The following is a 22,857-nucleotide window of genomic DNA, read 5'->3' as shown; positions in this document are numbered from 1 at the left end:
CAAACACTGGTATTATCACAACTTATAGAATAATCGGAGACAAGTCCCTTGCATTACTAACTGCAATTGGCTGCACAGAGTGAAAACCCAGTTTTCCACCTTTGCTCACAAAGCTACGTGCTACTGAATTCAGAACAGCAGCCAAAGTATATGATTACCCAGCATATGGCAGTGACGTTCCTCTATCTCTAACCCCTGACAGCTCCCTGTTCATGACAACACATCATCTCACACATTTGCCAAAAGTACAACCTCCACCTATATGTCACTAATCCACTGATATTTTTGCTCAGGGTGAATGAGTCAGGCAATCCATTTGTTACAAGAAGGCAGCCACCACAGACAAAGTCTTTGTGTGTGGATAGGTTTTGAAGTAACCACTTAACCTTTTGTTTAAAAACAAAAACAGCTGTGCACACATAGTTAAGCATGTCTAGATTCCACTAAAAGAATTTATGAACACATCTATAGATAGGATTATACCTAACAGACACAGGTCCATATACATATACAGGGGCTTCTGATTTTATGAAGGGAAATGCCACCATCATGCTTGTGGAGTGCTTACCCGCTCAGACCCGAAGGATCATAATTGTCTCCAATTCTTTTTAATTTTTTTAAAATATCCACTTACTGTTCTGCTGAACACCAATGCAGTTTTACAGAACAGCTGAGGATTATGTGGTTCCAATTTATCCAATGCACTAATCAGATCTGCCAACTTTGATGAAGCCTAAAAAAAAGAAAATGGATACTGATCTTGGTACTGGGAAATCTATGGATCTTGAAAAGCCTAGTCATAAAAAAATCTTTTATATCGATATAGAATACACTGTCATGCCAGCAGCCAAATTTTACATGAACCCACTCTGAAAGAATTACAGTAACGTAATGTATGCTAACCTAAGTACTGGAATACACTAAGGCATACTTAATGGCATTCTGCTTATGAAAGAGCAACAGTAGAAAATATCTTCTTAAATAAAATGCCCACACTCCATCTTTGGGGAGTCCTTTGTGAAATCAAATTTTTACCATCAGGAGAACTTAATATTTTGTGTCCAGTCTAGTAAATGAATTTTAATTGCGCAACATGGGCTAAGCTATAGATGGCTGCATTCCATTACCGCAATCAAAAGGAACATAAGAACATAAGAACATAAGAAGAGCCTGCTGGATCAGGCCAGTGGCCCATCTAGTCCAGCATCCTGTTCTCACAGTGGCCAACCAGGTGCCTGGGGGAAGCCCGCAAGCAGGACCCGAGTGCAAGAACACTCTCCCCTCCTGAGGCTTCCGGCAACTGGTTTTCAGAAGCATACTGCCTCTGACTAGGGTGGCAGAGCACAGCCATCACGGCTAGTAGCCATTGATAGCCCTGTCCTCCATGAATTTGTCTAATCTTCTTTTAAAGCCATCCAAGCTGATGGCCATTATTGCATCTTGTGGGAGCAAATTCCATAGTTTAACTATGCGCTGAGTAAAGAAGTACTTCCTTTTGTCTGTCCTGAATCTTCCAACATTCAGCTTCTTTGAATGTCCACGAGTTCTAGTATTATGAGAGAGGGAGAAGTACTTTTCTCTATCCACTTTCTCAATGCCATGCATAATTTTATACACTTCTATCATGTCTCCTCTGACCCGCCTTTTCTCTAAACTAAAAAGCCCCAAATGCTGCAACCTTTCCTCGTAAGGGAGTCGCTCCATCCCCTTGATCGTTCTGGTTGCCCTCTTCTGAACCTTTTCCAACTCTATAATATCCTTTTTGAGATGAGGCGACCAGAACTGTACACAGTATTCCAAATGCGGCCGCGCCATAGATTTATACAATGGCATTATGATATCGGCTGTTTTATTTTCAATACCTTTCCTAATTATCGCTAGCATGGAATTTGCCTTTTTCACAGCTGCCGCACACTGGGTTAACATTTTCATCGTGCTGTCCACTACAACCCCGAGGTCTCTCTCCTGGTCGGTCACCGCCAGTTCAGACCCCATGAGCGTATATGTGAAATTAAGATTTTTTGCTCCAATATGCATAATTTTACACTTGTTTATATTGAATTGCATTTGCCATTTTTCCACCCATTCACTCAGTTTGGAGAGGTCTTTTTGGAGCTCTTCGCAATCCCTTTTTGTTTTAACAACCCTGAACAATTTAGTGTCGTCAGCAAAGTTGGACACTTCACTGCTCACTCCTAATTCTAGGTCATTAATGAACAAGTTGAAAAGTACAGGTCCCAATACCGATCCTTGAGGGACTCCACTTTCTACAGCCCTCCATTGGGAGAACTGTCCGTTTATTCCTACTCTCTGCTTTCTGCTTCTTAACCAATTCCTTATCCACAAGAGGACCTCTCCTCTTATTCCACGACTGCTAAGCTTCCTCAGAAGCCTTTGGTGAGGTACCTTGTCAAACGCTTTTTGAAAGTCTAAGTACACTATGTCCACTGGATCACCTCTATCTATATGCTTGTTGACACTCTCAAAGAATTCTAATAGGTTACTGAGACAGGACTTTCCCTTGCAGAAGCCATGCTGGCTCTGCTTCAGCAAGGCTTGTTCTTCTATGTGCTTAGTTAATCTAGCTTTAATCATACTTTCTACCAGTTTCCCAGGGACAGAAGTTAAGCTAACTGGCCTGTAATTTCCGGGATCCCCTCTGGATCCCTTTTTGAAGATTGGCGTTACATTTGCCACTTTCCAGTCCTCAGGCACGGAGGACGACCCAAGGGACAAGTTACATATTTTAGTTAGCAGATCAGCAATTTCACATTTGAGTTCTTTGAGAACTCTCGGGTGGATGCCATCCGGGCCCGGTGATTTGTCAGTTTTTATATTGTCCATTAAGCTTAGAACTTCCTCTCTCGTTACCACTATTTGTCTTAGTTCCTCAGAATCCCTTCCTGCAAATGTTAGTTCAGGTTCAGGGATCTGCCCTATATCTTCCACTGTGAAGACAGATGCAAAGAATTCATTTAGCTTCTCTGCAATCTCCTTATCGTTCTTTAGGACACCTTTGACTCCCTTATCATCCAAGGGTCCAATTGTCTCCCTAGATGGTCTCCTGCTTTGAATGTATTTATAGAATTTTTTGTTGTTGGTTTTTATGTTCTTAGCAATGTGCTCCTCAAATTCTTTTTTAGCATCCCTTATTGTCTTCTTGCATTTCTTTTGCCAGAGTTTGTGTTCTTTTTTATTTTCTTCATTCGGACAAGACTTCCATTTTCTGAAGGAAGACTTTTTGCCTCTAAGAGCTTCCTTGACTTTGCTCGTTAACCATGCTGGCATCTTCTTGGCCCTGGCGGTACCTTTTCTGATCTGCGGTATGCACTCCAGTTGAGCTTCTAATATAGTGTTTTTAAACAACTTCCAAGCATTTTCGAGTGATGTGACCCTCAGGAATCCTCTGAAACAACCACACACAACTAATATGTGGTGACAGCCTTCCAGAGAATAATGTACTGAAAAAGCTGCTCTCTGTACAGATTTTTACATATATTTTCCTTGAGTTAAGTGAAGTACACTGAATTTTTTAACAAGTATCCATTTCTTGTTTGCAAAACTGTTTTCTATCTTGATGCTAGAGAAAGCTTAAGCTGAAGTTAACAGTAAAAATCTATTATCACTGCATTCTCCAATGACTTTCCTTGGAAAAAAATTAAGATCCAAAGAACCATTCAACTAGTCTCAAAAGAACTTTCAGCTTGTGTTTTTTGAACCACAGCTCCCATGTTCCCAACCATCCTCTTTAGCCACAAGGAAAATCACATTTGAATCTCAGGGAAGTTTCAGAAACAGTTCATGATATACTTAAGTGAGGGTGGGAAATCTGCGGCTCTCCACACGTTGATGGACTCCAACTCCCATCAGCCCCAGCCAGAATGGTAATGGTCAGCCATAATGGGAGTTCGAGTCAAGCAACATTTGGAGGGCCACAGATCCCCCATCTCTGGCATGATGAGTCCACTGCTCAAGTAAAACCTCCCACTATATATACACAATTCCTTGGGCCAATCTAAAGTAGATCTTTGTATCCTGGGTCAAGATTGTTATACGCAGCACAAAAAGCTCAATTTTGTTTATGATGTACCTACCATGGGCTAAGTTGTTCATTAACAAAAAGTCTAATAGGGTCTTCAAGTATAGGGTAGACTAGAGACACACTTACTGTTGCGCCGGTTCCAGTGCATTTCCACCTCTCTTTTCTGAAAACAGGGGCACACGACGCTAGTCAAACTCTGCCCCTTTTTACTCTAAAACCTTAGTCAAATCAGCTTGAGTGTGTGTGTTTTTTAATTCAGCCTCAGACAGATTTCACAACTGATTGGTAGATCAATCTGTTTGTCTTCCAGATGTGGCCAGTGGAAATGCCTTGCTGCAGGCTCAGGCAGAGACAGTGATTGGCCCAACACTTTATTGTGCTTGGTCCTGAAAGGTCTGAAGTCAGCAGTGGGGAAAGGAGGTGTGGCTAGCAGAGGGCAGTCTTGCTTGGAATACTGGAAATATTCCAAATAAGAAAATCTTAAAGCTGCAGTCTTACACACGCTTACCTGGGAGCAAGTCTAACAGAGCTCAATGGGACTTTCTGAATAGATATATATAGGATTGCACTGTTACTAGTTATTCTTTTCCCCATTAACAAAGACAGCAAAAAATACCAAAAATGACAAACCATGCTTTTCATTTATTCAGAGTACTCTACATAGTGTATATTTAAACTCACTAATAGGCAAAGGCAAAAAACCTTGCAGTTTAAGAACATACCTATAAGCCCTCAAATATTTCTATCAAACTTTAAAAGGCAGGAAAATTGGGCAGCAATAGTGAATGTACCAGGGGAGCAGGAGACCTGAACTCCTCTCTGAGATATTGGACTGCCCTACAAATGTGTCAAAATGCAAACAATTTGGCTTTTCAGAGTCCAATCCACTTGCTGTGTAGCTTTGAAGAATGTGCCTCTGAGCATATGGTGAGTAGTGGCAACACCTGCAATCAGCCCAAGTAATAGAAAGAAGACATGTGCTGTGCTGATCTTGTTTTAGCAGGGAGGAAGCAACATTATTAAGACAGTTGATATAGTTCAGATGGTCACTTTAAATATGTCTGATTTACTTCGCAATTTTAGTGAAGTTTCCTATAGGAAATCATTTTCTTTTGTTTCTATTTCTGTGAATATGTGAAGTACACTTTGCAAAATTTACACTAAAAAAACTCCAAATATTATTGTGGAATAAGGGCACTGACTTCTGCAGAATAGTCTCCAGTGGACCTCAGGAGTGTCTCAATCTGCACAAGATAAAACAGTGGGAGGTGAAATATATTCTACCAAATTCTAGATGTGCTCTATGTTTTTAATTGGCTGTGCCCACCTTGCCTTAAATGAAGTGATTTAAACATAGCAGGCTGAAAACATGCATCATCTTTTTTCCAACAGCTAGAGTCATTGCTTAAGTAGCAACATATTGTAATCAGTCTGATTTTACATCAAACTGCAGTTTCAGATTCAACTGTTAATGCACTCAAAATAGAACTAGAACATAAGCTCCAATTTGAAACACAAAAGGTTGTCTTCACCATCATATGGCATTGACCAATAAAAAGGCTTTGAAATTAATAAAAATAAACTTAAAATACATTTCTAGGATGAATAATGAAAAAATATAATTTTCTAGGTTAGATTCTCTGTAGAACTATTAGTAACACAGGAAAGAAGCAAAGTAAGAAGAACACCAACAAACATACAAAAATACAATTCTCCATCTTTGAAGATGGCAGGTGTTGCCACCACTCACCACATGCTCAGAGACACATGTCACCAAATTCTTCCAAGCTACACAGCAAGTGAATTGGACTGTGAAAGACCAACCCAAATTGTGTTTGCATTTTGACAAATTTGTAGGGCAGTACAATATCTAAGAGAGGAGAGGAGGTCACATTTCCTGCTCCCCTTGTGCATTCACTATAGCTGCCCAATTTCCCTGCTTTCTAATGTTTGATAGAAATATCTGTGGGCTATAGGTACGGTGTTAAACAGCAAGGTTTTTTGCCTATTAGTATATTTCTCTGCTTTTTTAATTCAGGAGGTAAGAAATGGCATCCTGTGCAAGTTTGCTGAGAATGGATTGATCATTTGCATGCTTATTAAGTTCAGTGTGATTTACTCCCCTGCAATCAGGCTTAGGATAGGTGAAACTGACCACAGGGGATGGGGAGGAAAGGGGGAGGAGAGGAAGGGCAGAGGGCAGGAGGGGGATGGGAGCAGGCAGGAGGGGGAGGGGAGGAGAACGACAGGTTTGATCATTTGCATGTTTATTGTGTTCAGTGGGATTTACTCCTGTGCAATCATGCTTAGGATAGGTAAAACTGACCGGAGGGGGAGGGAGAGCTGGAGTGGGCAGGGAAGGAGGAAGAGGGGAGGGGAGGAGGAAGGGAGAGGAAAGGGGAAGGAGGGGAAAGGCAGGTCTGATTATTTGCATGCTTATTGTATTAAATGGGATTTACTCCTATACAATCATGGTTAGGATAGGTAAAACTGATCGGAGGGGGAGGGAGAGCTGGAGTGGGCAGGAAAGGAGGAAGAAGGAAAAGGGGAGGGGAGGAGGAAGGGAGGAGGAAGGGAGAAGAAAGGGGAAGGAAGGGAAAGGCAGGTCTGATTATTTGCATGCTTATTGTGTTAAATGGGATTTACTCCTATGCAATCATGCTTAGGATAGGTAAAACTGACCATAGGGAGGAGGGGGAGGGGAGGGGAGGGGAGGGGAGAGGAGAGGGAAGGGAGGGGAGCAGAAGGTAGGGGAGGGGAGTGGATTGGAGGGGAAGGGGCAAAGGAAAAGGGAAGGGAGGGCAGGTTGGATCATATGCATACCTATTCAGTTCAGTGGTATTTACTCCCATGCAATCATGCTTAAGATACGTAAAACTGACCATGGGGAGGAGGAGGGGGAGGAGATTGGGTGGGTGGGCACTGGGCAGAGTGGAAGCCCTTTTCCTTTCCAAAAGGAAAACATTGTAAACAGTATCATTGCTTTTTATTCTACAGCAGGCACATGAAGCCTCCCACCCAAATTTAAATCAAAGCTGTCCCTGGCCACACCCACACCAGACCTTTATTTCACTTTAGGCACTCATGGCTTCTCCCAAAGAATCCTGGGAAGTGTAGTTAGTGAAGGGTGCTGAGAGTTGCTAGGAGATGCCCTGTTCCCCTCACAAAGCTTTAATCAGAGTGGCTGACTCTGGCCACTGGAGCTCTGTCAGTGGAATAGGAGTCTCCTCTCAGCACCCTTCAAAAACTACACTTCCCAGGATTCTTTGGGGGAAGCCATGACTGTCTAAAGAGAAATAAAGGTCTGGTGTGGGTATGGCCCCCGATTAGCCAAGCCCAGCAGCTGCGAGTCTGGCTTTTACAACACTGACAGTTGGTTCTTACTGAGCATGTCCAACATTATCACTGAGTTCAAGCCAAAATTTCTTAAATTAATTAAAACTCAGCCAGGCATTTCTTAAATTTTTAAACTGCAGAAGATGAAGGTCAGAGTATGGAGAAGGGCAGTATTAGGATTACAATGTGAACATGGCTGATTTTTAATGAATTTCAACAGATTATGAGAATTCTGAGAGAAAAAAGTCCAAAACGGATCTGGGGTTTTTCTCTCTCTTTTTAGACCTTGAACTCTCAAGTCTCTGACTGTTTTGTGTATCACCATGAAAATTTAGAGAGTTGTTAAGCAAGCGTTTCTGAGTTCAGGACTATATGTTTTGTAAGGATTTGTTTTCAAATAAGCTTATGGGAAGCATCAGAATGGCATGGGGGTATTTTCAATTTAACACTGCGGAATGTGAAAAATCCACGCTGGCTATAGTATACAGCCACTCTTGTGGCTGTATAATAATTAGTAACTTAAAGCAAGCCTCAATGTGAAATTAATTATCCAAGACTCACCTCAGGTATATTTCCTTCCCTACACAAATAATGAATAGCCTCCATTTTTATAGCATCCAAGTTAAAAGCATCTTTCTGCAGTAACCTGGAACAAAATAAGAATTTTAGACCATCTTGTTATTTTTTTAGGGCAGAACACTGTTCATCTTAATAGGAGCTGTATCTTAAGAACATAAGAAGAGCCTGCTGGATCAGGCCAGTGGCCCATCTAGTCCAGCATCCTGTTCTCACAGTGGCCAATCAGGTGCCTGGGGGAAGCCCACAAGCAGGACCCGAGTGTAAGAACACTCTCCCCTCCTGAGGCTTCCGGCAACTGGTTTTTAGAAGCATGCTGCCTCTGACTAGGGTGGTAGAGCACAGCCATCATGGCTAGTAGCCATTGATAGCCCCGTCCTCCATGAATTTGTCTAATCTTCTTTTAAAGCCATCCAAGCTGATGGCCATTATTGCATCTTGTGGGAGCAAATTCCATAGTTTAACTATGCACTGAGTAAAGAAGTACTTCCTTTTGTCTGTCCTGAATCTTCCAACATTCAGCTTCTTTGAATGTCCACAAGTTCTAGTATTATGAGAGACGAAGAACTTTTCTCTATCCACTTTCTCAATGCCATGCATAATTTTATACACTTCTATCATGTCTCCTCTGACCCACCTTTTCTCTAAACTAAAAAGCCCCAAATGCTGCAACCTTTCCTCGTAAGGGAGTCGCTCCATCCCCTTGATCATTCTGGTTGCCCTCTTCTGAACCTTTTCCAACTCTATAATATCCTTTTTGAGATGAGGCAACTAGAACTGTACACAGTATTCCAAATGCGGCCGCACCATAGATTTATACAATGGCATTATGATATCGGCTGTTTTATTTTCAATACCTTTCCTAATTATCGCTAGCATGGAATTTGCCTTTTTCACAGCTGCCGCACACTGGGTTAACATTTTTATCGTGCTGTCCACTACAACCCCGAGGTCTCTCTCCTGGTCGGTCACCGCCAGTTCAGACCCCATGAGCGTATATGTGAAATTAAGATTTTTTGCTCCAATATGCATAATTTTACACTTGTTTATATTGAATTGCATTTGCCATTTTTCCGCCCATTCACTCAGTTTGGAGAAGTCTTTTTGGAGCTCTTCACAATCCCTTTTTGTTTTAACAACCCTAAACAATTTAGTGTCGTCAGCAAACTTGGCCACTTCACTGCTCACTCCTAATTCTAGGTCATTAATGAACAAGTTGAAAAGTACAGGTCCCAATACCGATCCTTGAGGGACTCCACTTTCTACAGCCCTCCATTGGGAGAACTGTCCATTTATTCCTACTCTCTGCTTTCTGCTTCTTAACCAATCCCTTCTCCACAAGAGGACCTCTCCTCTTATTCCATGACTGCTAAGCTTCCTCAGAAGCCTTTGGTGAGGTACCTTGTCAAACGCTTTTTGAAAGTCTAAGTACACTATGTCCACTGGATCACCTCTATCTATATGCTTGTTGACACTCTCAAAGAATTCTAATAGGTTACTGAGACAGGACATTCCCTTGCAGAAACCATGCTGGCTCTGCTTCAGCAAGGCTTGTTCTTCTATGTGCTTAGTTAATCTAGCTTTAATAATACTTCCTACCAGTTTCCCAGGGACAGAAGTTAAGCTAACTGGCCTGTAATTTCCGGGATCCCCTCTGGATCCCTTTTTGAAGATTGGCGTTACATTTGCCACTTTCCAGTCCTCAGGCACAGAGGAGGACCCAAGGGACAATTTACATATTTTAGTTAGCAGATTAGCAATTTCACATTTGAGTTCTTTGAGAACTCTCGGGTGGATGCCATCCGGGCCTGGTGATTTGTCAGTTTTTATATTGTCCATTAAGCCTAGAACTTCCTCTCTCGTTACCACTAATCTTCATGGGACTACTGATGATTAAAGGCTTTCAAATAACAGGGGCCTATGTGGAAATTAATAAGGAGTTTCCTGGACAAGTTATTCGAGTTTAATTAAGGTTACAGAGAATACTTAGTAAAACTTCTTGAAAATGTTAAGCAATTATATGACACCTTTTCACGCAAAAATCAAAAATTTCTAAAAGAAACAATGTTTGACACAATTATACAGCACTTGGCCCAACTGATCTAGAACAGCAGATTATCCAAAAGGCTCCATCCATCTGTTCTCAAGCAAAATTTCACACTGTAATTGAATTAAAAACATTCGCCATCTTCCAAATCATTCTGCAATCTACTGTACAACAATTCACAGGACAGAAGACAAATGAGAACATGGCAAGGCACTGCTTACCAACAAGGCACTGCCTACCTCATAATAGATTAATAATAAATAATTTAAAAGATTTAATCATAATAATTTAATCATAATAAAGAGATTTTCTGCCCAATCCCCCTTCTGAAAGAGAGCAGAAGTTTTCTAGCCTCTGAAAATTGTGATCTTCCTACCCTGGGATTCTTATTTGTTCGAAGATTTTAGGATACAAAATGGGTTTCTAAATGGAAACAACCCTTTTTAGTACCTCACATGAACTATGCCATTTTTCTCTTGCTGGAAGTGATGGGAAAAAACTGCAGAAGGATCACCTTGTAAGAATAGATGCTTCCCTTAAGGTAATTGTTCTCTGTCTGTTTTAACAGATCCCTGAACAGCAGTCATGAGGAAACTAGGGGCTGCATTCAACATAGAACTAGGTAGATCAGTCAGTGCAAGAATTTCTGCTTGCCCAATGGAACTTCCCCACCTTCTTCCCCTGTGAACCAACAGGTCTGTTCTAGGGGTTCCCTGAATCCTCTGGAACAGATTTGGAGAGGATGTGGGGTACGTGCAGAGGGAGGAAAGTCCAGTTGTCCTTGCAGTAATCCTTGATGAGATGGGTTAGTAGAACACCACCTTAGATTACTTGCTACAGACCACAGTAAGCAAGGGAGGGAAATGAAGCTTTCAGATAGTATGGGAATAGAATATTTTATAACATCACGAAAGGATATGATGTTAAAAGTGGTTGTTTAGGGCTGGGATCCTACGCATGCGCAGTCTGAGTTGGTATCCATATTGAAATTTATGTCACAGCAAAAGCTAGACTGAGCATGTTCAGGATTTTAGAGTTGAACTGAATAGAGACTTACAGTGTTCCATTCAGCTCAATCAATCAAAAGTTGCTTCAGCATCTCTATGTAGTTTCTTTAGATTTAAAATTGGGATTAACAAAAAAATGATGTTTCGGGTAAAATGGACTCCACAATGCCTTTACAAGAAGGAAGAGGCTAGTCCAGAGTAGAGTTGGTGTTGTCTCTTGGCTTTAAAGAGCTTCTGACCCTTTAAGGCCAGAAGGAGTAGCTGCATACTACTGGCAGGGGGACACAGCCAGGGCGTAGTCAAGCTGCTGCTTCCCAGTTTTGATGGGAAGTAGAATGTGACAGTTTGTGACTGTGCTTCTACCAGCTGGCAACACTCTCTGATAAAGAGTTTTGGGTTGCCCTTCACCTCTAGCTCAGACAGATGCTGGCAATATAATGCTGAAAATGCCGCTTTGAGGCATCCAATATGGACATGTCCTGCAGTGTCTTCTTTCTGTCAGAAATTATTGTTCATACTAACTTAGAGAAATCCTTGGTATCTGTGGATGTTCATTCTTAAATTATATCCTTGTGGTGTGGGGACTAACAGATGGACAACAGAAGTGAATTCTGTGAGCCCTGAAGGCGGCTAGAAGACATACTGCGAGGCTGCAAAGACAAACACTCAGCATCTTCTACTACTTAGTGTTCTGAAGATCTCAGTGCCCTTTGTATGTTTGAATGTATGGTTTATAACTGTCAGTCTCGTTTAGACACCTATTTAGACTGCCTATATTAATCTACACTTAGGACTGATGGAATATTTTTATTGTCAATGTCAGCTGGCAATTTTAAAAATAATTTTCCTTCTTTGTTAAATTTGCAAATAAAAAATTCTTAAAGCAGCAGCAGCAGCTAGGCTAAGCATGTGGAACCTGTGGCCCACCAGAGGTTGCTGAACTACAACTCCCATCATTTCTGGACATTGGCCATGCAGGCTGGGACTGATGGGAATTGGAATCCAACAACATCTAGCAGGCAAAAGATTCCCCATCCCTGAGCTAAGCCATATTGCACCACTTACTAAGAATAAGTCCCACTGAAAATAGTGCATTTACTTCCAAGTAAACATGACAGGATTGTGCTGCAGAACTCCCTTTCTCTCAGCAAGGATACATATGAGTGTGTATGTGAATGCAGCATGCCTTGTCCACTCAGTTCCCAAACTTTTCTTATTGAGTTTTAGGGGGGCGCAAATTGTCCAGAGGCTTCTACTCACATTCAAGCAAATGTGGGTAAAAGTCCCCTTCAGAACTCTCCTGTCCAACAATGGGACGTCAGGGACAAGGTGGGTGGGGCCAGTGTCCATGGCCCCATGCCTCCTCTATTCATGGAGATTTCCTTTGAGACATAGCTCCTGAACAGGGCTTAGCTAAATCAAGATGGGTGGAACATAACCAACAAATGGCATTGTCTTTCCTTTCGTAAACTTGTCCGCTGCAAGAGCCTTGCAGCTCAGACGTTACAGACTTTTAAAAATGAATCTAAACAAGAACAACGAATAACACACTTTTCTTTCTCTGTTCATTATCTGAAAATGCACAACAACAACAATAATAATAATAAAGTAACCTCTACCTCTGTGCAGTCTCTGTTGCCTGTTCCCATTCTTGCAGAGCCAGCTGTAGCTTCATTTTCTTTATAAAAGCAGGAAGGAAGTGCGGAAAATTGGCTATTATTTGATTCACTGTTTCCAATGCTCCTGAGTAATTCTGGCGCATTTCAAAATATTGTGCCTAACAAAACATGAAGGTAACTACTTAATCACCTATGTTTTCAAGCAGAAAGGAAACATATTTGACAGAACACATCGCTTCCTTTTAGTAAACAACATTACTCCAATTTCAAACACATCAAAGTAAGCTTTAGAAACCGTATCAGGAGAAATAAATTAAAAGCTGCTGCTTAGCAGATGACACTTTGGTGGCAAAAGGACCCAATTCTATGGAACCATGGATGAATCCTGATCGCATATGTAATGTAGCGTACACCCTGTATCAGTACCATTCAAAATACTAAAATGAGAGACTGCAGATGTGGCAGCTTTCCAAAATGATGTTAAGACTTTTCAGACGTGCATTCCCATTTTACATAGTCATCAGTGAGTTCTACGCTTGAGACTAACTCCATCCATTATGCCGCCCTGGGCTCCTGCTGGGAGGAAGGACGGGATATAAATCAAATAATACATAAATAAATAAATATTCCAATACCCACATCAAGCACCTCAGTGATCTTTGTGGGATCCATCTGCATGAGCCATAATCTTTGTTATGTAACAGAAAATGATAAATAGCTTTATTTTAATACAGACAGACTTACTTTACCCATCAGGCCAAAGATATCATTCCCATTTTGCAGCCCTTCATCAAAATATTTCACAGCTTTTTTAATACTTGCTTCTTTCCCACAGGTGACATCGAGCCATCCTTTCAAAATCAATCCCTGGAAAGAAAAACAAAATTAAACATGTAATTTCTTAAAGTGATTTCATTTTTTAAAACTACATTCATCCTTGCAAAACTTATGTGAAAGCAATTATTTCCTCTATTTTACAAATTAGGAATCATGTCTAAGAAAGGCAAACTTGTTGAGAGCCATCTAGAGCAGGTGTGGGGAACCTGTGGCCCTCCAGATGTTGCCAAACTACAACTCCCATCATCCCTGGCTGTTGGCCATGCTTGCTAGAGCTGATGGGAGTTGTAGTTCAGCAACATCTGGAAAGCCAAAGATTCCCCACAACTGATCTAGCAGCTCAAGTGGAACTCCAGACCCGAGTTTCCAATGAAGCACACAAAATACTAAATATGCCAAACCATATCAGATGAAATGTTAAAATGGGAACTCATGTGACATGGTGGGCCATAATCCTGCAAAGTTAAACATCTGTACACACAAGATCCCTGTGAACACTCAAAATGAAAACACAATGAAATTTCTTACATGTGCAGACTTATATCTTTTGGATCATGAGCATGGCATGGCCTCTATTGCAATGCTGCTACTGTCATTTCACACTATGAGAAATGTAAAACACTAAACGCAATATTATTTTAGGCCGCATCCTTTCCCCTCACAGAGCTACAATTCACGAAGTGGTTTAACAAACAATTCCCAGGAAACCCTGGGAGTTGTAGTTCCTGTGAAAGGAATAGGGTCTCTTAACAACTCCCAGCATTACTGACAAACTATCCTTCCCAGGATTCTTTGCAGGAAGCCATAACTGCTTAAAGTGATAAAATAGTGCTTTAAATTCATTATGTGGATGTGGCCTTAAACTCTGCTTCAGTCAATTCCAACATAACTTCTTTATGTTGTGCAAGGGATGAGGCCTCCTGCCTTGGCTGAGCGACTCCAATGTTGAAGAGAGGGTTGTAGGTTAGAGAAAACATTAATAGAACAAGAAGTCCTAAAACACTTGGAAGTCTTAGGGCTTTGTGTAATCTTTACCGTTCCAATTGTCCTCATAATATTTCTTACCCTTACTTATACGCAACTGGTTGATGGGAAAGCATTCATTTTCCTCCCCGATTTAAAGTTGATGGAATGCACCAACATTCATGCAGGTAACATGGTATTCCTATGTAAACAGCTCAGACACACACAACCCCAAGCACAGGAAGCATTTGCAATGCCTTACCATTAGATTCCAATCTAAACCATTACATTGCTTAGCTGCATCAAACAGTACTATGGGGTAGTGACTCATTTCGGTTAATGAACTATACACACTTAACTGCTAAATGTAAATGTACTGCCTTCAATTCGATTCTGACTTATGGCGACCCTATGAATAGGGTTTTCATGAGGCTGAGAGGCAGTGACTGGCCCAAGGTCACCCAGTGAGCTTCATGGCTATGTGGGGATTTGAACCCTGGTCTGCCAGGTTGTAGTCCAACACCTTAACCACTACACCACACTGGCTCTCTAACTAACTAACTAACTACAGTAGGACCCCGCTTCCCGGCGCTTCGCTTCCTGGAGTTCCGCTAATGTGGCGGCTTTCATTCCCCATTTTAAAGCCACTTTTGCAGCATTTTCGCGCGACGCGCCCCATTATACTCTATGGGGTTCCGCTTTACGGTGATTTCCACTTTACAGCGGGGGTCCGGAACAGAACCTGCCGTATAAGCGGGGCCCACCTGTAACTAACTAACTAACTAAACTAACTAACTAACTAACTAACTAACTAACTAACGAGAAACCATCAGGCTAGCTTTTAACAGTACTGATTCTACTAAAATATTTCTTGAGGGTTAAATAAAGCAGGAATAATTGGCTACGATCTACAGAATGACTCAACACAGCTGAATGCAAGCAAGTCTGGTTCTATAGCAAGCAGACATACAAATACCAAGTGTGACCATGGGAAACAAGTTACCTCTTTACTGCCATTGGAGATCTTGATCATTCTGTCAACATATTCACGAGCTTTCTCATAGCGCCCAATATGCCACAAGAACAAGCCCGCAAAATACAAAGCCTGCTGTCCTGCTACCTTACGATGCTCTTTCAGCTTGGCATCTAGTTCCAAGATAACGTCTCGATCTAAAACAAATCAGTCAAACTGCAGTTATTTAAACTGTATAATTGGTGGGCAGAAACTGTCTATTGCAGAATAGTGTTTTCAGTACATACTAGAGTTTTACTGCCAGATGTTATGCAACAGTGACAAACTGCTACTACCATGGCCACAATAGAATACTAGTAAGGCAACTTTGGATCCTCGTGGTGTTAAACCTGAGTGGATTCCTTCTAGTTAAGATCCTTCTGATTAGTTCAAAATCAGTCACCTACCTTCCTATGGCCATTATCACTCTGAGCCACTCTCTCCATCCATATCAAATCCTGCATTTGTGACCCTTCCCATCCCCCACAAATTGTTATCTCCTCCCAACCCCACAAATTGTCCTCTTGTGCCTGGGCCGTATGTAAGGTTTTCTGGAGCTAAACTGATCATCTCCCTCACAGAACCTCCCAGCTTCTCCTTTCTCATTAGCTTCTTCATACTCCCTCCTCTGTATCCTTGTTTCCCTCAGCAAGATCACGTGGAAGATCAAATGTTCTCTCCCTTTATCCTGTTCCTCAGTGTGCTGCCTATTACATCCCCTTTTTTAAAGACATTCTAAGCTGGTTCAGATGTAGTGGGAAGCCATAATTTCCCACATTATTTATGAATGGTGGCAAGCCTTAGGCACTCACCCCGCCCTCCCCTTCTGTGCAGCTACAAGGAGATCAGAAACATTTGCACTCCAGGTCCCCATTATGTTTGACCTTGGAATACTGATTTGTTAGAACAAGTCTGGATCAAACTGCAACTTCCTCGTAAAGCACCACCGTTCCCCAAGTCTGAACAACAGGAAACTGTAGCTTGTTAAAAAGTGGAAGCAAAAGTTTCCAATTTCCTCCTTGTGGCCACACAAGAGGAATGAAGTGGAAAGTGTGTGCAGGCTTGTGCCTTAGCCCTCTGTCTCCTCTGCCTAATGCCCCCTAGATACTGTACCTCACGGGCCATTTCAGTTTACCAGTGCTCAGCCTGCCCGCCTGATTCTTCCTCCTCTGTCCCGAAAGCAGAATCCCTGCTCACTGTGAGAATTTCCCCCCAAAGTGACCTTTCACTTCCCACATGTAAGTTGCATAGGAACAAAGTGTTCCCCAGCAACACCTTCTTACATCACAGCTGATCACACAATAGGGGTGAGACGAGAAACCCAGATATGGCAGCAAACAATGAATAGCAGCCTGGTCTATATACTGTTGGTATAATATATCAAACCTGCCCACCACCACCTTTCATTACAGAAAAAATCACAAGCTCTACAGTGGTTTGAAAGGGTAAAGCTTTATCTTTCCAGAATGATAACGGACGATGTCTTTGAAGCAATAAAACCAGGGCTGTGGAGTCAGTACGCCAAACCTTCGACTCCGACTCCTCTATTTTTCCACTGTCCGACTCCAACTCCGACTCGTCTGTGTTTCTACTGTCCAACTCCGACTCCACCCAAAATTGCTTCTTGTCAATCAAAATTTATTTGAAAGTCAGAGTCGGTACATTTCTACCGACTCCACCCAAAATTGCTCCCGACTCCACCCAAAATTGCTCCTGACTCCAACTCCACGACTCCGACTCCACAGCCCTGAATAAAACTCTATCTAATGTCATTATGTACATATCTAAGCCAAGACTGTAAATGTACATGTATTAAGGTTCCAAATGGTAGGGTTTTATAAAGCAATCCTACACATGGTTACCAAGAAGTAAGTCTCACTGAATTCAGTGGGATATTTTTCCCAAGTAAGTGTGCACAGATTGCAGCCTTAGGCAATCCTAAACAGGAAAGGGTGGTGATGAGGGGGGAATGCAATGGCCTGCTGGAGGAGGGCATTGCTGGTGAGCACTTCTGTTGGGAGATAAGATTACACTGCAACATTTCATGGCACGTTCCACTTGTACTTTCATATTAAACAGCATGGCAAAGAAAGTGTAACAACTGATTGTGCACAACTATGTAAGTCCATATGACTTGTGTTATAAATATGACTGAAAGTATACCTGGATTTGGGCTCTTTTTATGGGCATAGATCATTGCCATCACTGTGCAAAGGGACACTTCCTGCTTGTTTTTAATAGATTCAAGATCGAGAAGAGCCTCTTGAATGCGCCCTAAGGAATCAAAGTCAAGAAGGTAAGTTGCATTTTCTTGTGCAGTGGAATGTCTGCTTTAACAGTCATAGAAACATAGGAAGCTAACTTATACCAAATCAGACCATTGGTCCATCTAGCTAACATTGCCTACATTGATAAGCAGCGGCTCTCCAGGGTTTCAAGCAAGAGACATTCCCAGCTCTTGAATTTGGGATCTTCTGTATAAAAAGCTCTGCTCCTCTGCTCCTCCCCTAAGTCTACACATCACAGTTATTTAGTACTTTAATATTACTGTAGTGGCATTGCTAACTTGATCTCCCGACAGCAGAGTTGCTGCTGCTTACCGGGAGAGTGGGAGGGGCGAGGAGCATTCCACCAGTGGGTTTGTGCAGCATCAGCCTCCTCGCCACCTTGCCCCTCCCACTCTCCTTGGCTCAGCTGCCAGGTCAGGTAAGCGCTAAAGCTCTGCCCACTGCTCACCACTGATAGCACTTAAATATCTCTTTGCATATATTTATATTGGGTGGTATCTGATGTATGTCTGAGTACACCTGTTGATATCAATAACTTGATTTTCAAAATATATTCAGTAAAAAATTACCTTCCATCAGTATGCCATAAATACGGTAAAAAACGAACACTGGGTCACTGCCAAACATCTTAAGGCCTTCACTGGCAACTGTTTGAACATGACGAAAGAAGCCTTCTTGGCAATAGTAATTAATTAAAGCCTGCAAGGAAATGGTTATTTTGATTAACACAATCACACAAGTAATGTATACTAACAAAACAGAGAAAAGGGGGTTAAAGAGAGTTACTTCTGGTACTCTTTGCACCCTGGAAAAGAACACAGGAACCAGCCTTATACCAAGTCAGACCATTGGTCCATCTAGCTCAGTACTGTCTGCACTGACTGGCAGCGGCTCTCCAGGATTCCAGACAGAATTCTCTCCTAGTCCTATTTGGAGATGTAGGGGATTGAACCTGGAACCTTCTGCATTCAAGGCAGTCTATCACTGAGCTACAGCCCTTCCCTGCTTTGTCCACCTTTGCAGAATCTTATGCTGTCCTTCAGTATCAACCCCAAATATCAAACTCTGTCTACTTATCTGATGTCCTGCATATACTATAATTCCCTTGCTTGAAGGCATGTTACTTTACTTTTAAAAGCATCGTCCCTTACTTGAAATGAAACCATAATGAATGCTCCTGTATTTGTTACAGAGAACACCACAGCCAAGTCCAAATGATCCTATCTTGGCTATTAAGCTATAATATCCACAGGCCTTTTGCTCATGCTTGGAGCCCCTATGAACAAGCTGTGATTAAACAAGGAAAAACCATAACTTCCCATTTTATCTCAACCAGGAAACTAGGATTATCACTTTTGGAACAAGCAAGGATCTTAAACCAATGTCAAACTGTGGTTTAAGATTCTGGTTTGTTCTGAAGCTGCTAACTTTATTTTCCCGGTTGAGGCAAAACAGGAAGTTATGATTAGTTACAGACTTCAGATTAGACTACATATTAGTTACAGAGAGGAAGGACAAACAAGAGGTGGATCGATTCCATAAAGGAAGCCACAGACCTGAATTTACAAGAACTGAACAGGGTGGTAACAGATGTTATTGGAGGTCGCTGATTCATAGGGTCACGAGTTGTAATCGATTTGAAGGACTATAACAACAGATTTCATTTAATCGTAGCTTACCATAACAGTAGGAACAAAGATGCTATGTACCCAGGAAAAAGGGTCGAGAGTACCTTGATAATAAGCTGAAATATGATTGTCCAACTCTGTACACAGCAAACTTAATTTCTGATGTTTCCTTTTAATGCTATTCACCTACAGCTCTCTCCTACCTCTTTGTAAGATGTAACTCAGCCATCTGATACTACCATACTGGGTACATTAAGCTATTCAGTCCTCAAAAAGATACCCCTCCTAGTCCCACACACTATGCAACAAAGTAGTTCTGCAAGTGCAAGGATTTCTATTGTGCTATAGAACTTTCCCTTCCTCTCCCCTCCCCAACCCCCCTCCCCACATATCTGCTCCAGAGGGTTGGGGAAACCCCTACAACAGATTTAGGGAATGCTCGGCAGGGGGGACAGGGAGAGGAGAGGGAAGGTCCATTGCATAGTCAGAAGTTCTTGCGGTAACGGACCTACTTTGTTGGATATGGTTCCAAGTATTTTGCAATAGACTGGATCAGAACTAATATGGGTTTAGCGCTAAAGTGAGAAAAATCAAACATTTTAGGGCCGATTCATGCTTGATGTGGCAAGTGCATGTAAGTCGGCAATAACATCTGTAAAAAAATGCTGTTTCACACGTTATAGGCTCCTTCTGGTCAGACGTGTAGCCTACAGCACAAGAAACTTGCATGGCACATGGAGGGAAGGCTACACAAGGTTATGGCAGAAAGGATGCAGGGGCCATGATGCATTCTGCTGACAAGCCAGACTCCTCCCTCCGTCCACTGTCACCTGGCAGCAGCCACTACATCGAGGAGGGTAGAGAAGGGATACAGGGCCGCTCCATGGCACTTTTTGGCATTTCATCTCCCTGAAGGTTTCCACCCCAGCATCATTAAAAGATCTCATAACTAAGGATTTGTACCTGAGTTTGCTTATTTCCTCCTCCCTCCCTCCCAATCCATTTTCTTTTTGTGTCTTTTTTATTGTGGGACTGAGGGTGATCTTTAGTGATTTGTAAGCTGCTCTGGAAGCCCATTTTGGTTAAAGAGTGGGATAAAAATTCTTCAAACAAATATATAAATGTGCAATTTCCACTTCCTCGTTATACTGCCTCCATGAGTGAGGGAAGCAGGACCCTACTGAGCCCTGTAGAACTGTTTTTGGAGTAAGCCAAATCCTACATTTTTAAGTGTACACCTCGTAAGTGTCAAATGCACCCCTAAAACTGCAAAGCGTCAATGTGATAAATGTGTATTGGCAAATGTGTGTAATATGTGTAATGTATTGTATTGTATTTATGGTATGATATATTTGCATTTTTAATAATGTTGTAAGACACTTGGAGACCTTTGTGTAACAACTGGCTAACAAATGCAATAACAACAGCAACAACAATAATATGAGCACTCATCAGGAAGACAGGAGTGACTGCAGTTCTGTGGTAAACCCACATTTGCTACTTTACAATATACGTCAATGAAAGAGGAGCTTATGCAAACATGGACTGGCACATGAACACAGGAGCCCTGACTGGCTGCTGCTTCCTAATGCATGTTTACAGCATGTACACAAAGATCCCATCATAGTTTTATCATTTTACTGTTCTACAGGTATCTAGAGAGTAAATGTAAAGTAGTTCTTCATGTTGCAATTGCTGTGGGAAAGATGGCACTTTCTATAGCAAAATGCATAAAGCATGGAAGCGAAAGAAGCACTCTGTGATTATCACGTTTCTCAAAAACATGTAGACAGTTGTTTGACGGCAGTGGAAAAAACACCATTATTTCCACACTTGATATGTTTGCAGCAGAAAACACACACCTTTCTCCATGTTTCCTGCAGCAATTGCAATGTGCAGTGATGCTCCTAGATATCAGTGTACTAGTGTTTAAAGATGCATGGAGATCCTCCAATGATGCCCAGAAATCACATGTTCATCTCAGAAACACTGACGTTTCTTCTGGTAATCGAAGCTGGGAGGAAAATATTCTGTGCTTGCTTTTTTTTTTTTAAGCAGTCTCTAACTAATAAATAAATAAATAAATAAAATAAAAATAAAGGATAAACGACCTTAGGGAAAAGAGAGCAACTGGCTCTGATCGATCCGCAGCTACAGGCTCAGCTGTCGAGATCCTGACGCTGGCTCAACAAAACGCTGCGCCAGCAATGCAGCTCAAGAAAGAGGGAAGGGGGGGAGGACATTTTTGCTTCATGTCAAAAATCCGAGAACGGTGGGTGGGGGCGAGAGATGATGGCAAGGTCTGTTGCCTCACTTGCTCACCTCCTGCTTGCTTTGTTTCTTAGGGCTCTTCCAAGGGCCAATGGGGCGGGAACAAAAGGAAGAAAGCAAAAAGCAGCAGAAAGTGCCGTGTTCCCTGAACGTGATGAAAGGGGGCGACGCAAGGCAATACTACAGAAAGGGGAGAATTATCGAGTGGTGAAAGGTGCGGGGGGACAAGCCGAAGCGCCTCTGACAAACCTGCAACAGGGAAGAATCCATGGCCGCCGGAAGCAGCAAGCTCGGCTATCCCTCGTTGCTAATACAACTGCAGCAGCAGCTGCAGCAACAGCCTCGTCCCCCTGCGTCAGAGGGTGGGGCCTAAGGCAGGGAAGGACGGGCTTTCCCATTGGACTTACTGCAGAAAGCCGTAGTCGCTGTGGCATCTTCTAAAAGGCATAACAAATGTAATTACGGAGTCCGCATCGTCCGATGCTTCAGTCAACTCTTGCCTGCTGAACGTGGCGCAAGATTGCGCGGGGGGACAGATAGACAGGGGTGTCGTCGTCAAGGGGCTGGGGTGTGTGTGTTTTAGTTCCTTTACTTTTTTAGGAGCAGTGGCCCAGCAGGGTCCCTTATATCTCCAGCATGCTATGAACCAATCAGAATGAAAGGAGAGTATGTTAGCCACTGAGAAGAGGCTTTTAACATGCTTCCTTATCCTTTCCTGCTGATTGGAACCAACCAGAGTGAAAGGAGGCGATTCATCCACTGAGAAGACTCTTTTCAGTAGCTAACACTTTCATGCTTATTGGGTCCTAGGTGTGTCTGTTGTTGGAAAAGGCATTAACAAGGATCTCAACCCTGCATCAAAAAAGGGGGGGAGGGGTGTGGCTGTGACTAACATGAAGGGATCCTGCACTTCTGAATCTGCCACTATACTACTGCGGGAAGAGAGATTGTGGAGAAAGGAGCTGTCCTGGGTTCTTCGCTTGGAAAAAATGAGAGGTGTATACGTGCGTGGTGGTGGTGATGATGATGATGATGAGGCGCTGGGCTGGAAAGCCTGAGCAGTCTCCTTCAGCTACGCCTTGTTTTTGCGTTCTTCCTGAAGCTCTTGCGATCTGCCTCACAGGCGGCTGCGGGAGTTTTCGGGGGGAGGGAGGAAGCAAAGAAAAATCCTGAAAGCGGGGGAGCAGGCTAGTTTCTCACAAAAAAGGAGCATGCATGATGCCCTGCCCTG

At 42.4% G+C, this 22,857-nt stretch overlaps 1 protein-coding gene across 1 annotated transcript in view; it reads right to left on the bottom strand.

Annotated features, from left to right (window-relative positions):
• The window catches only part of TTC21B (tetratricopeptide repeat domain 21B), a 66,816-nt gene extending 44,807 nt beyond the window's left edge, over positions 1-22,009 (bottom strand). Inside the window, exons 1-8 of the mRNA XM_061608583.1 lie at positions 21,876-22,009; positions 18,297-18,426; positions 17,603-17,713; positions 15,431-15,597; positions 13,372-13,494; positions 12,628-12,785; positions 7,940-8,024; positions 635-733 (exon numbers count right to left, since the gene is read on the bottom strand). Of these exons, the coding sequence (XP_061464567.1) occupies positions 635-733; positions 7,940-8,024; positions 12,628-12,785; positions 13,372-13,494; positions 15,431-15,597; positions 17,603-17,713; positions 18,297-18,426; positions 21,876-21,896 (894 nt within the window). The 5' untranslated portion in view covers positions 21,897-22,009. The remainder of the gene's footprint in view (positions 1-634; positions 734-7,939; positions 8,025-12,627; positions 12,786-13,371; positions 13,495-15,430; positions 15,598-17,602; positions 17,714-18,296; positions 18,427-21,875) is intronic.
• Positions 22,010-22,857: the final 848 nt, after the last annotated feature.

This window comes from Rhineura floridana, chromosome 2 (genome assembly GCF_030035675.1).
Source record: "Rhineura floridana isolate rRhiFlo1 chromosome 2, rRhiFlo1.hap2, whole genome shotgun sequence".
NCBI lineage: Eukaryota > Metazoa > Chordata > Lepidosauria > Squamata > Rhineuridae > Rhineura > Rhineura floridana.
Note: the sequence above shows the minus strand (reverse complement) of the source record. Positions and strands in the feature narration are given on the sequence as shown.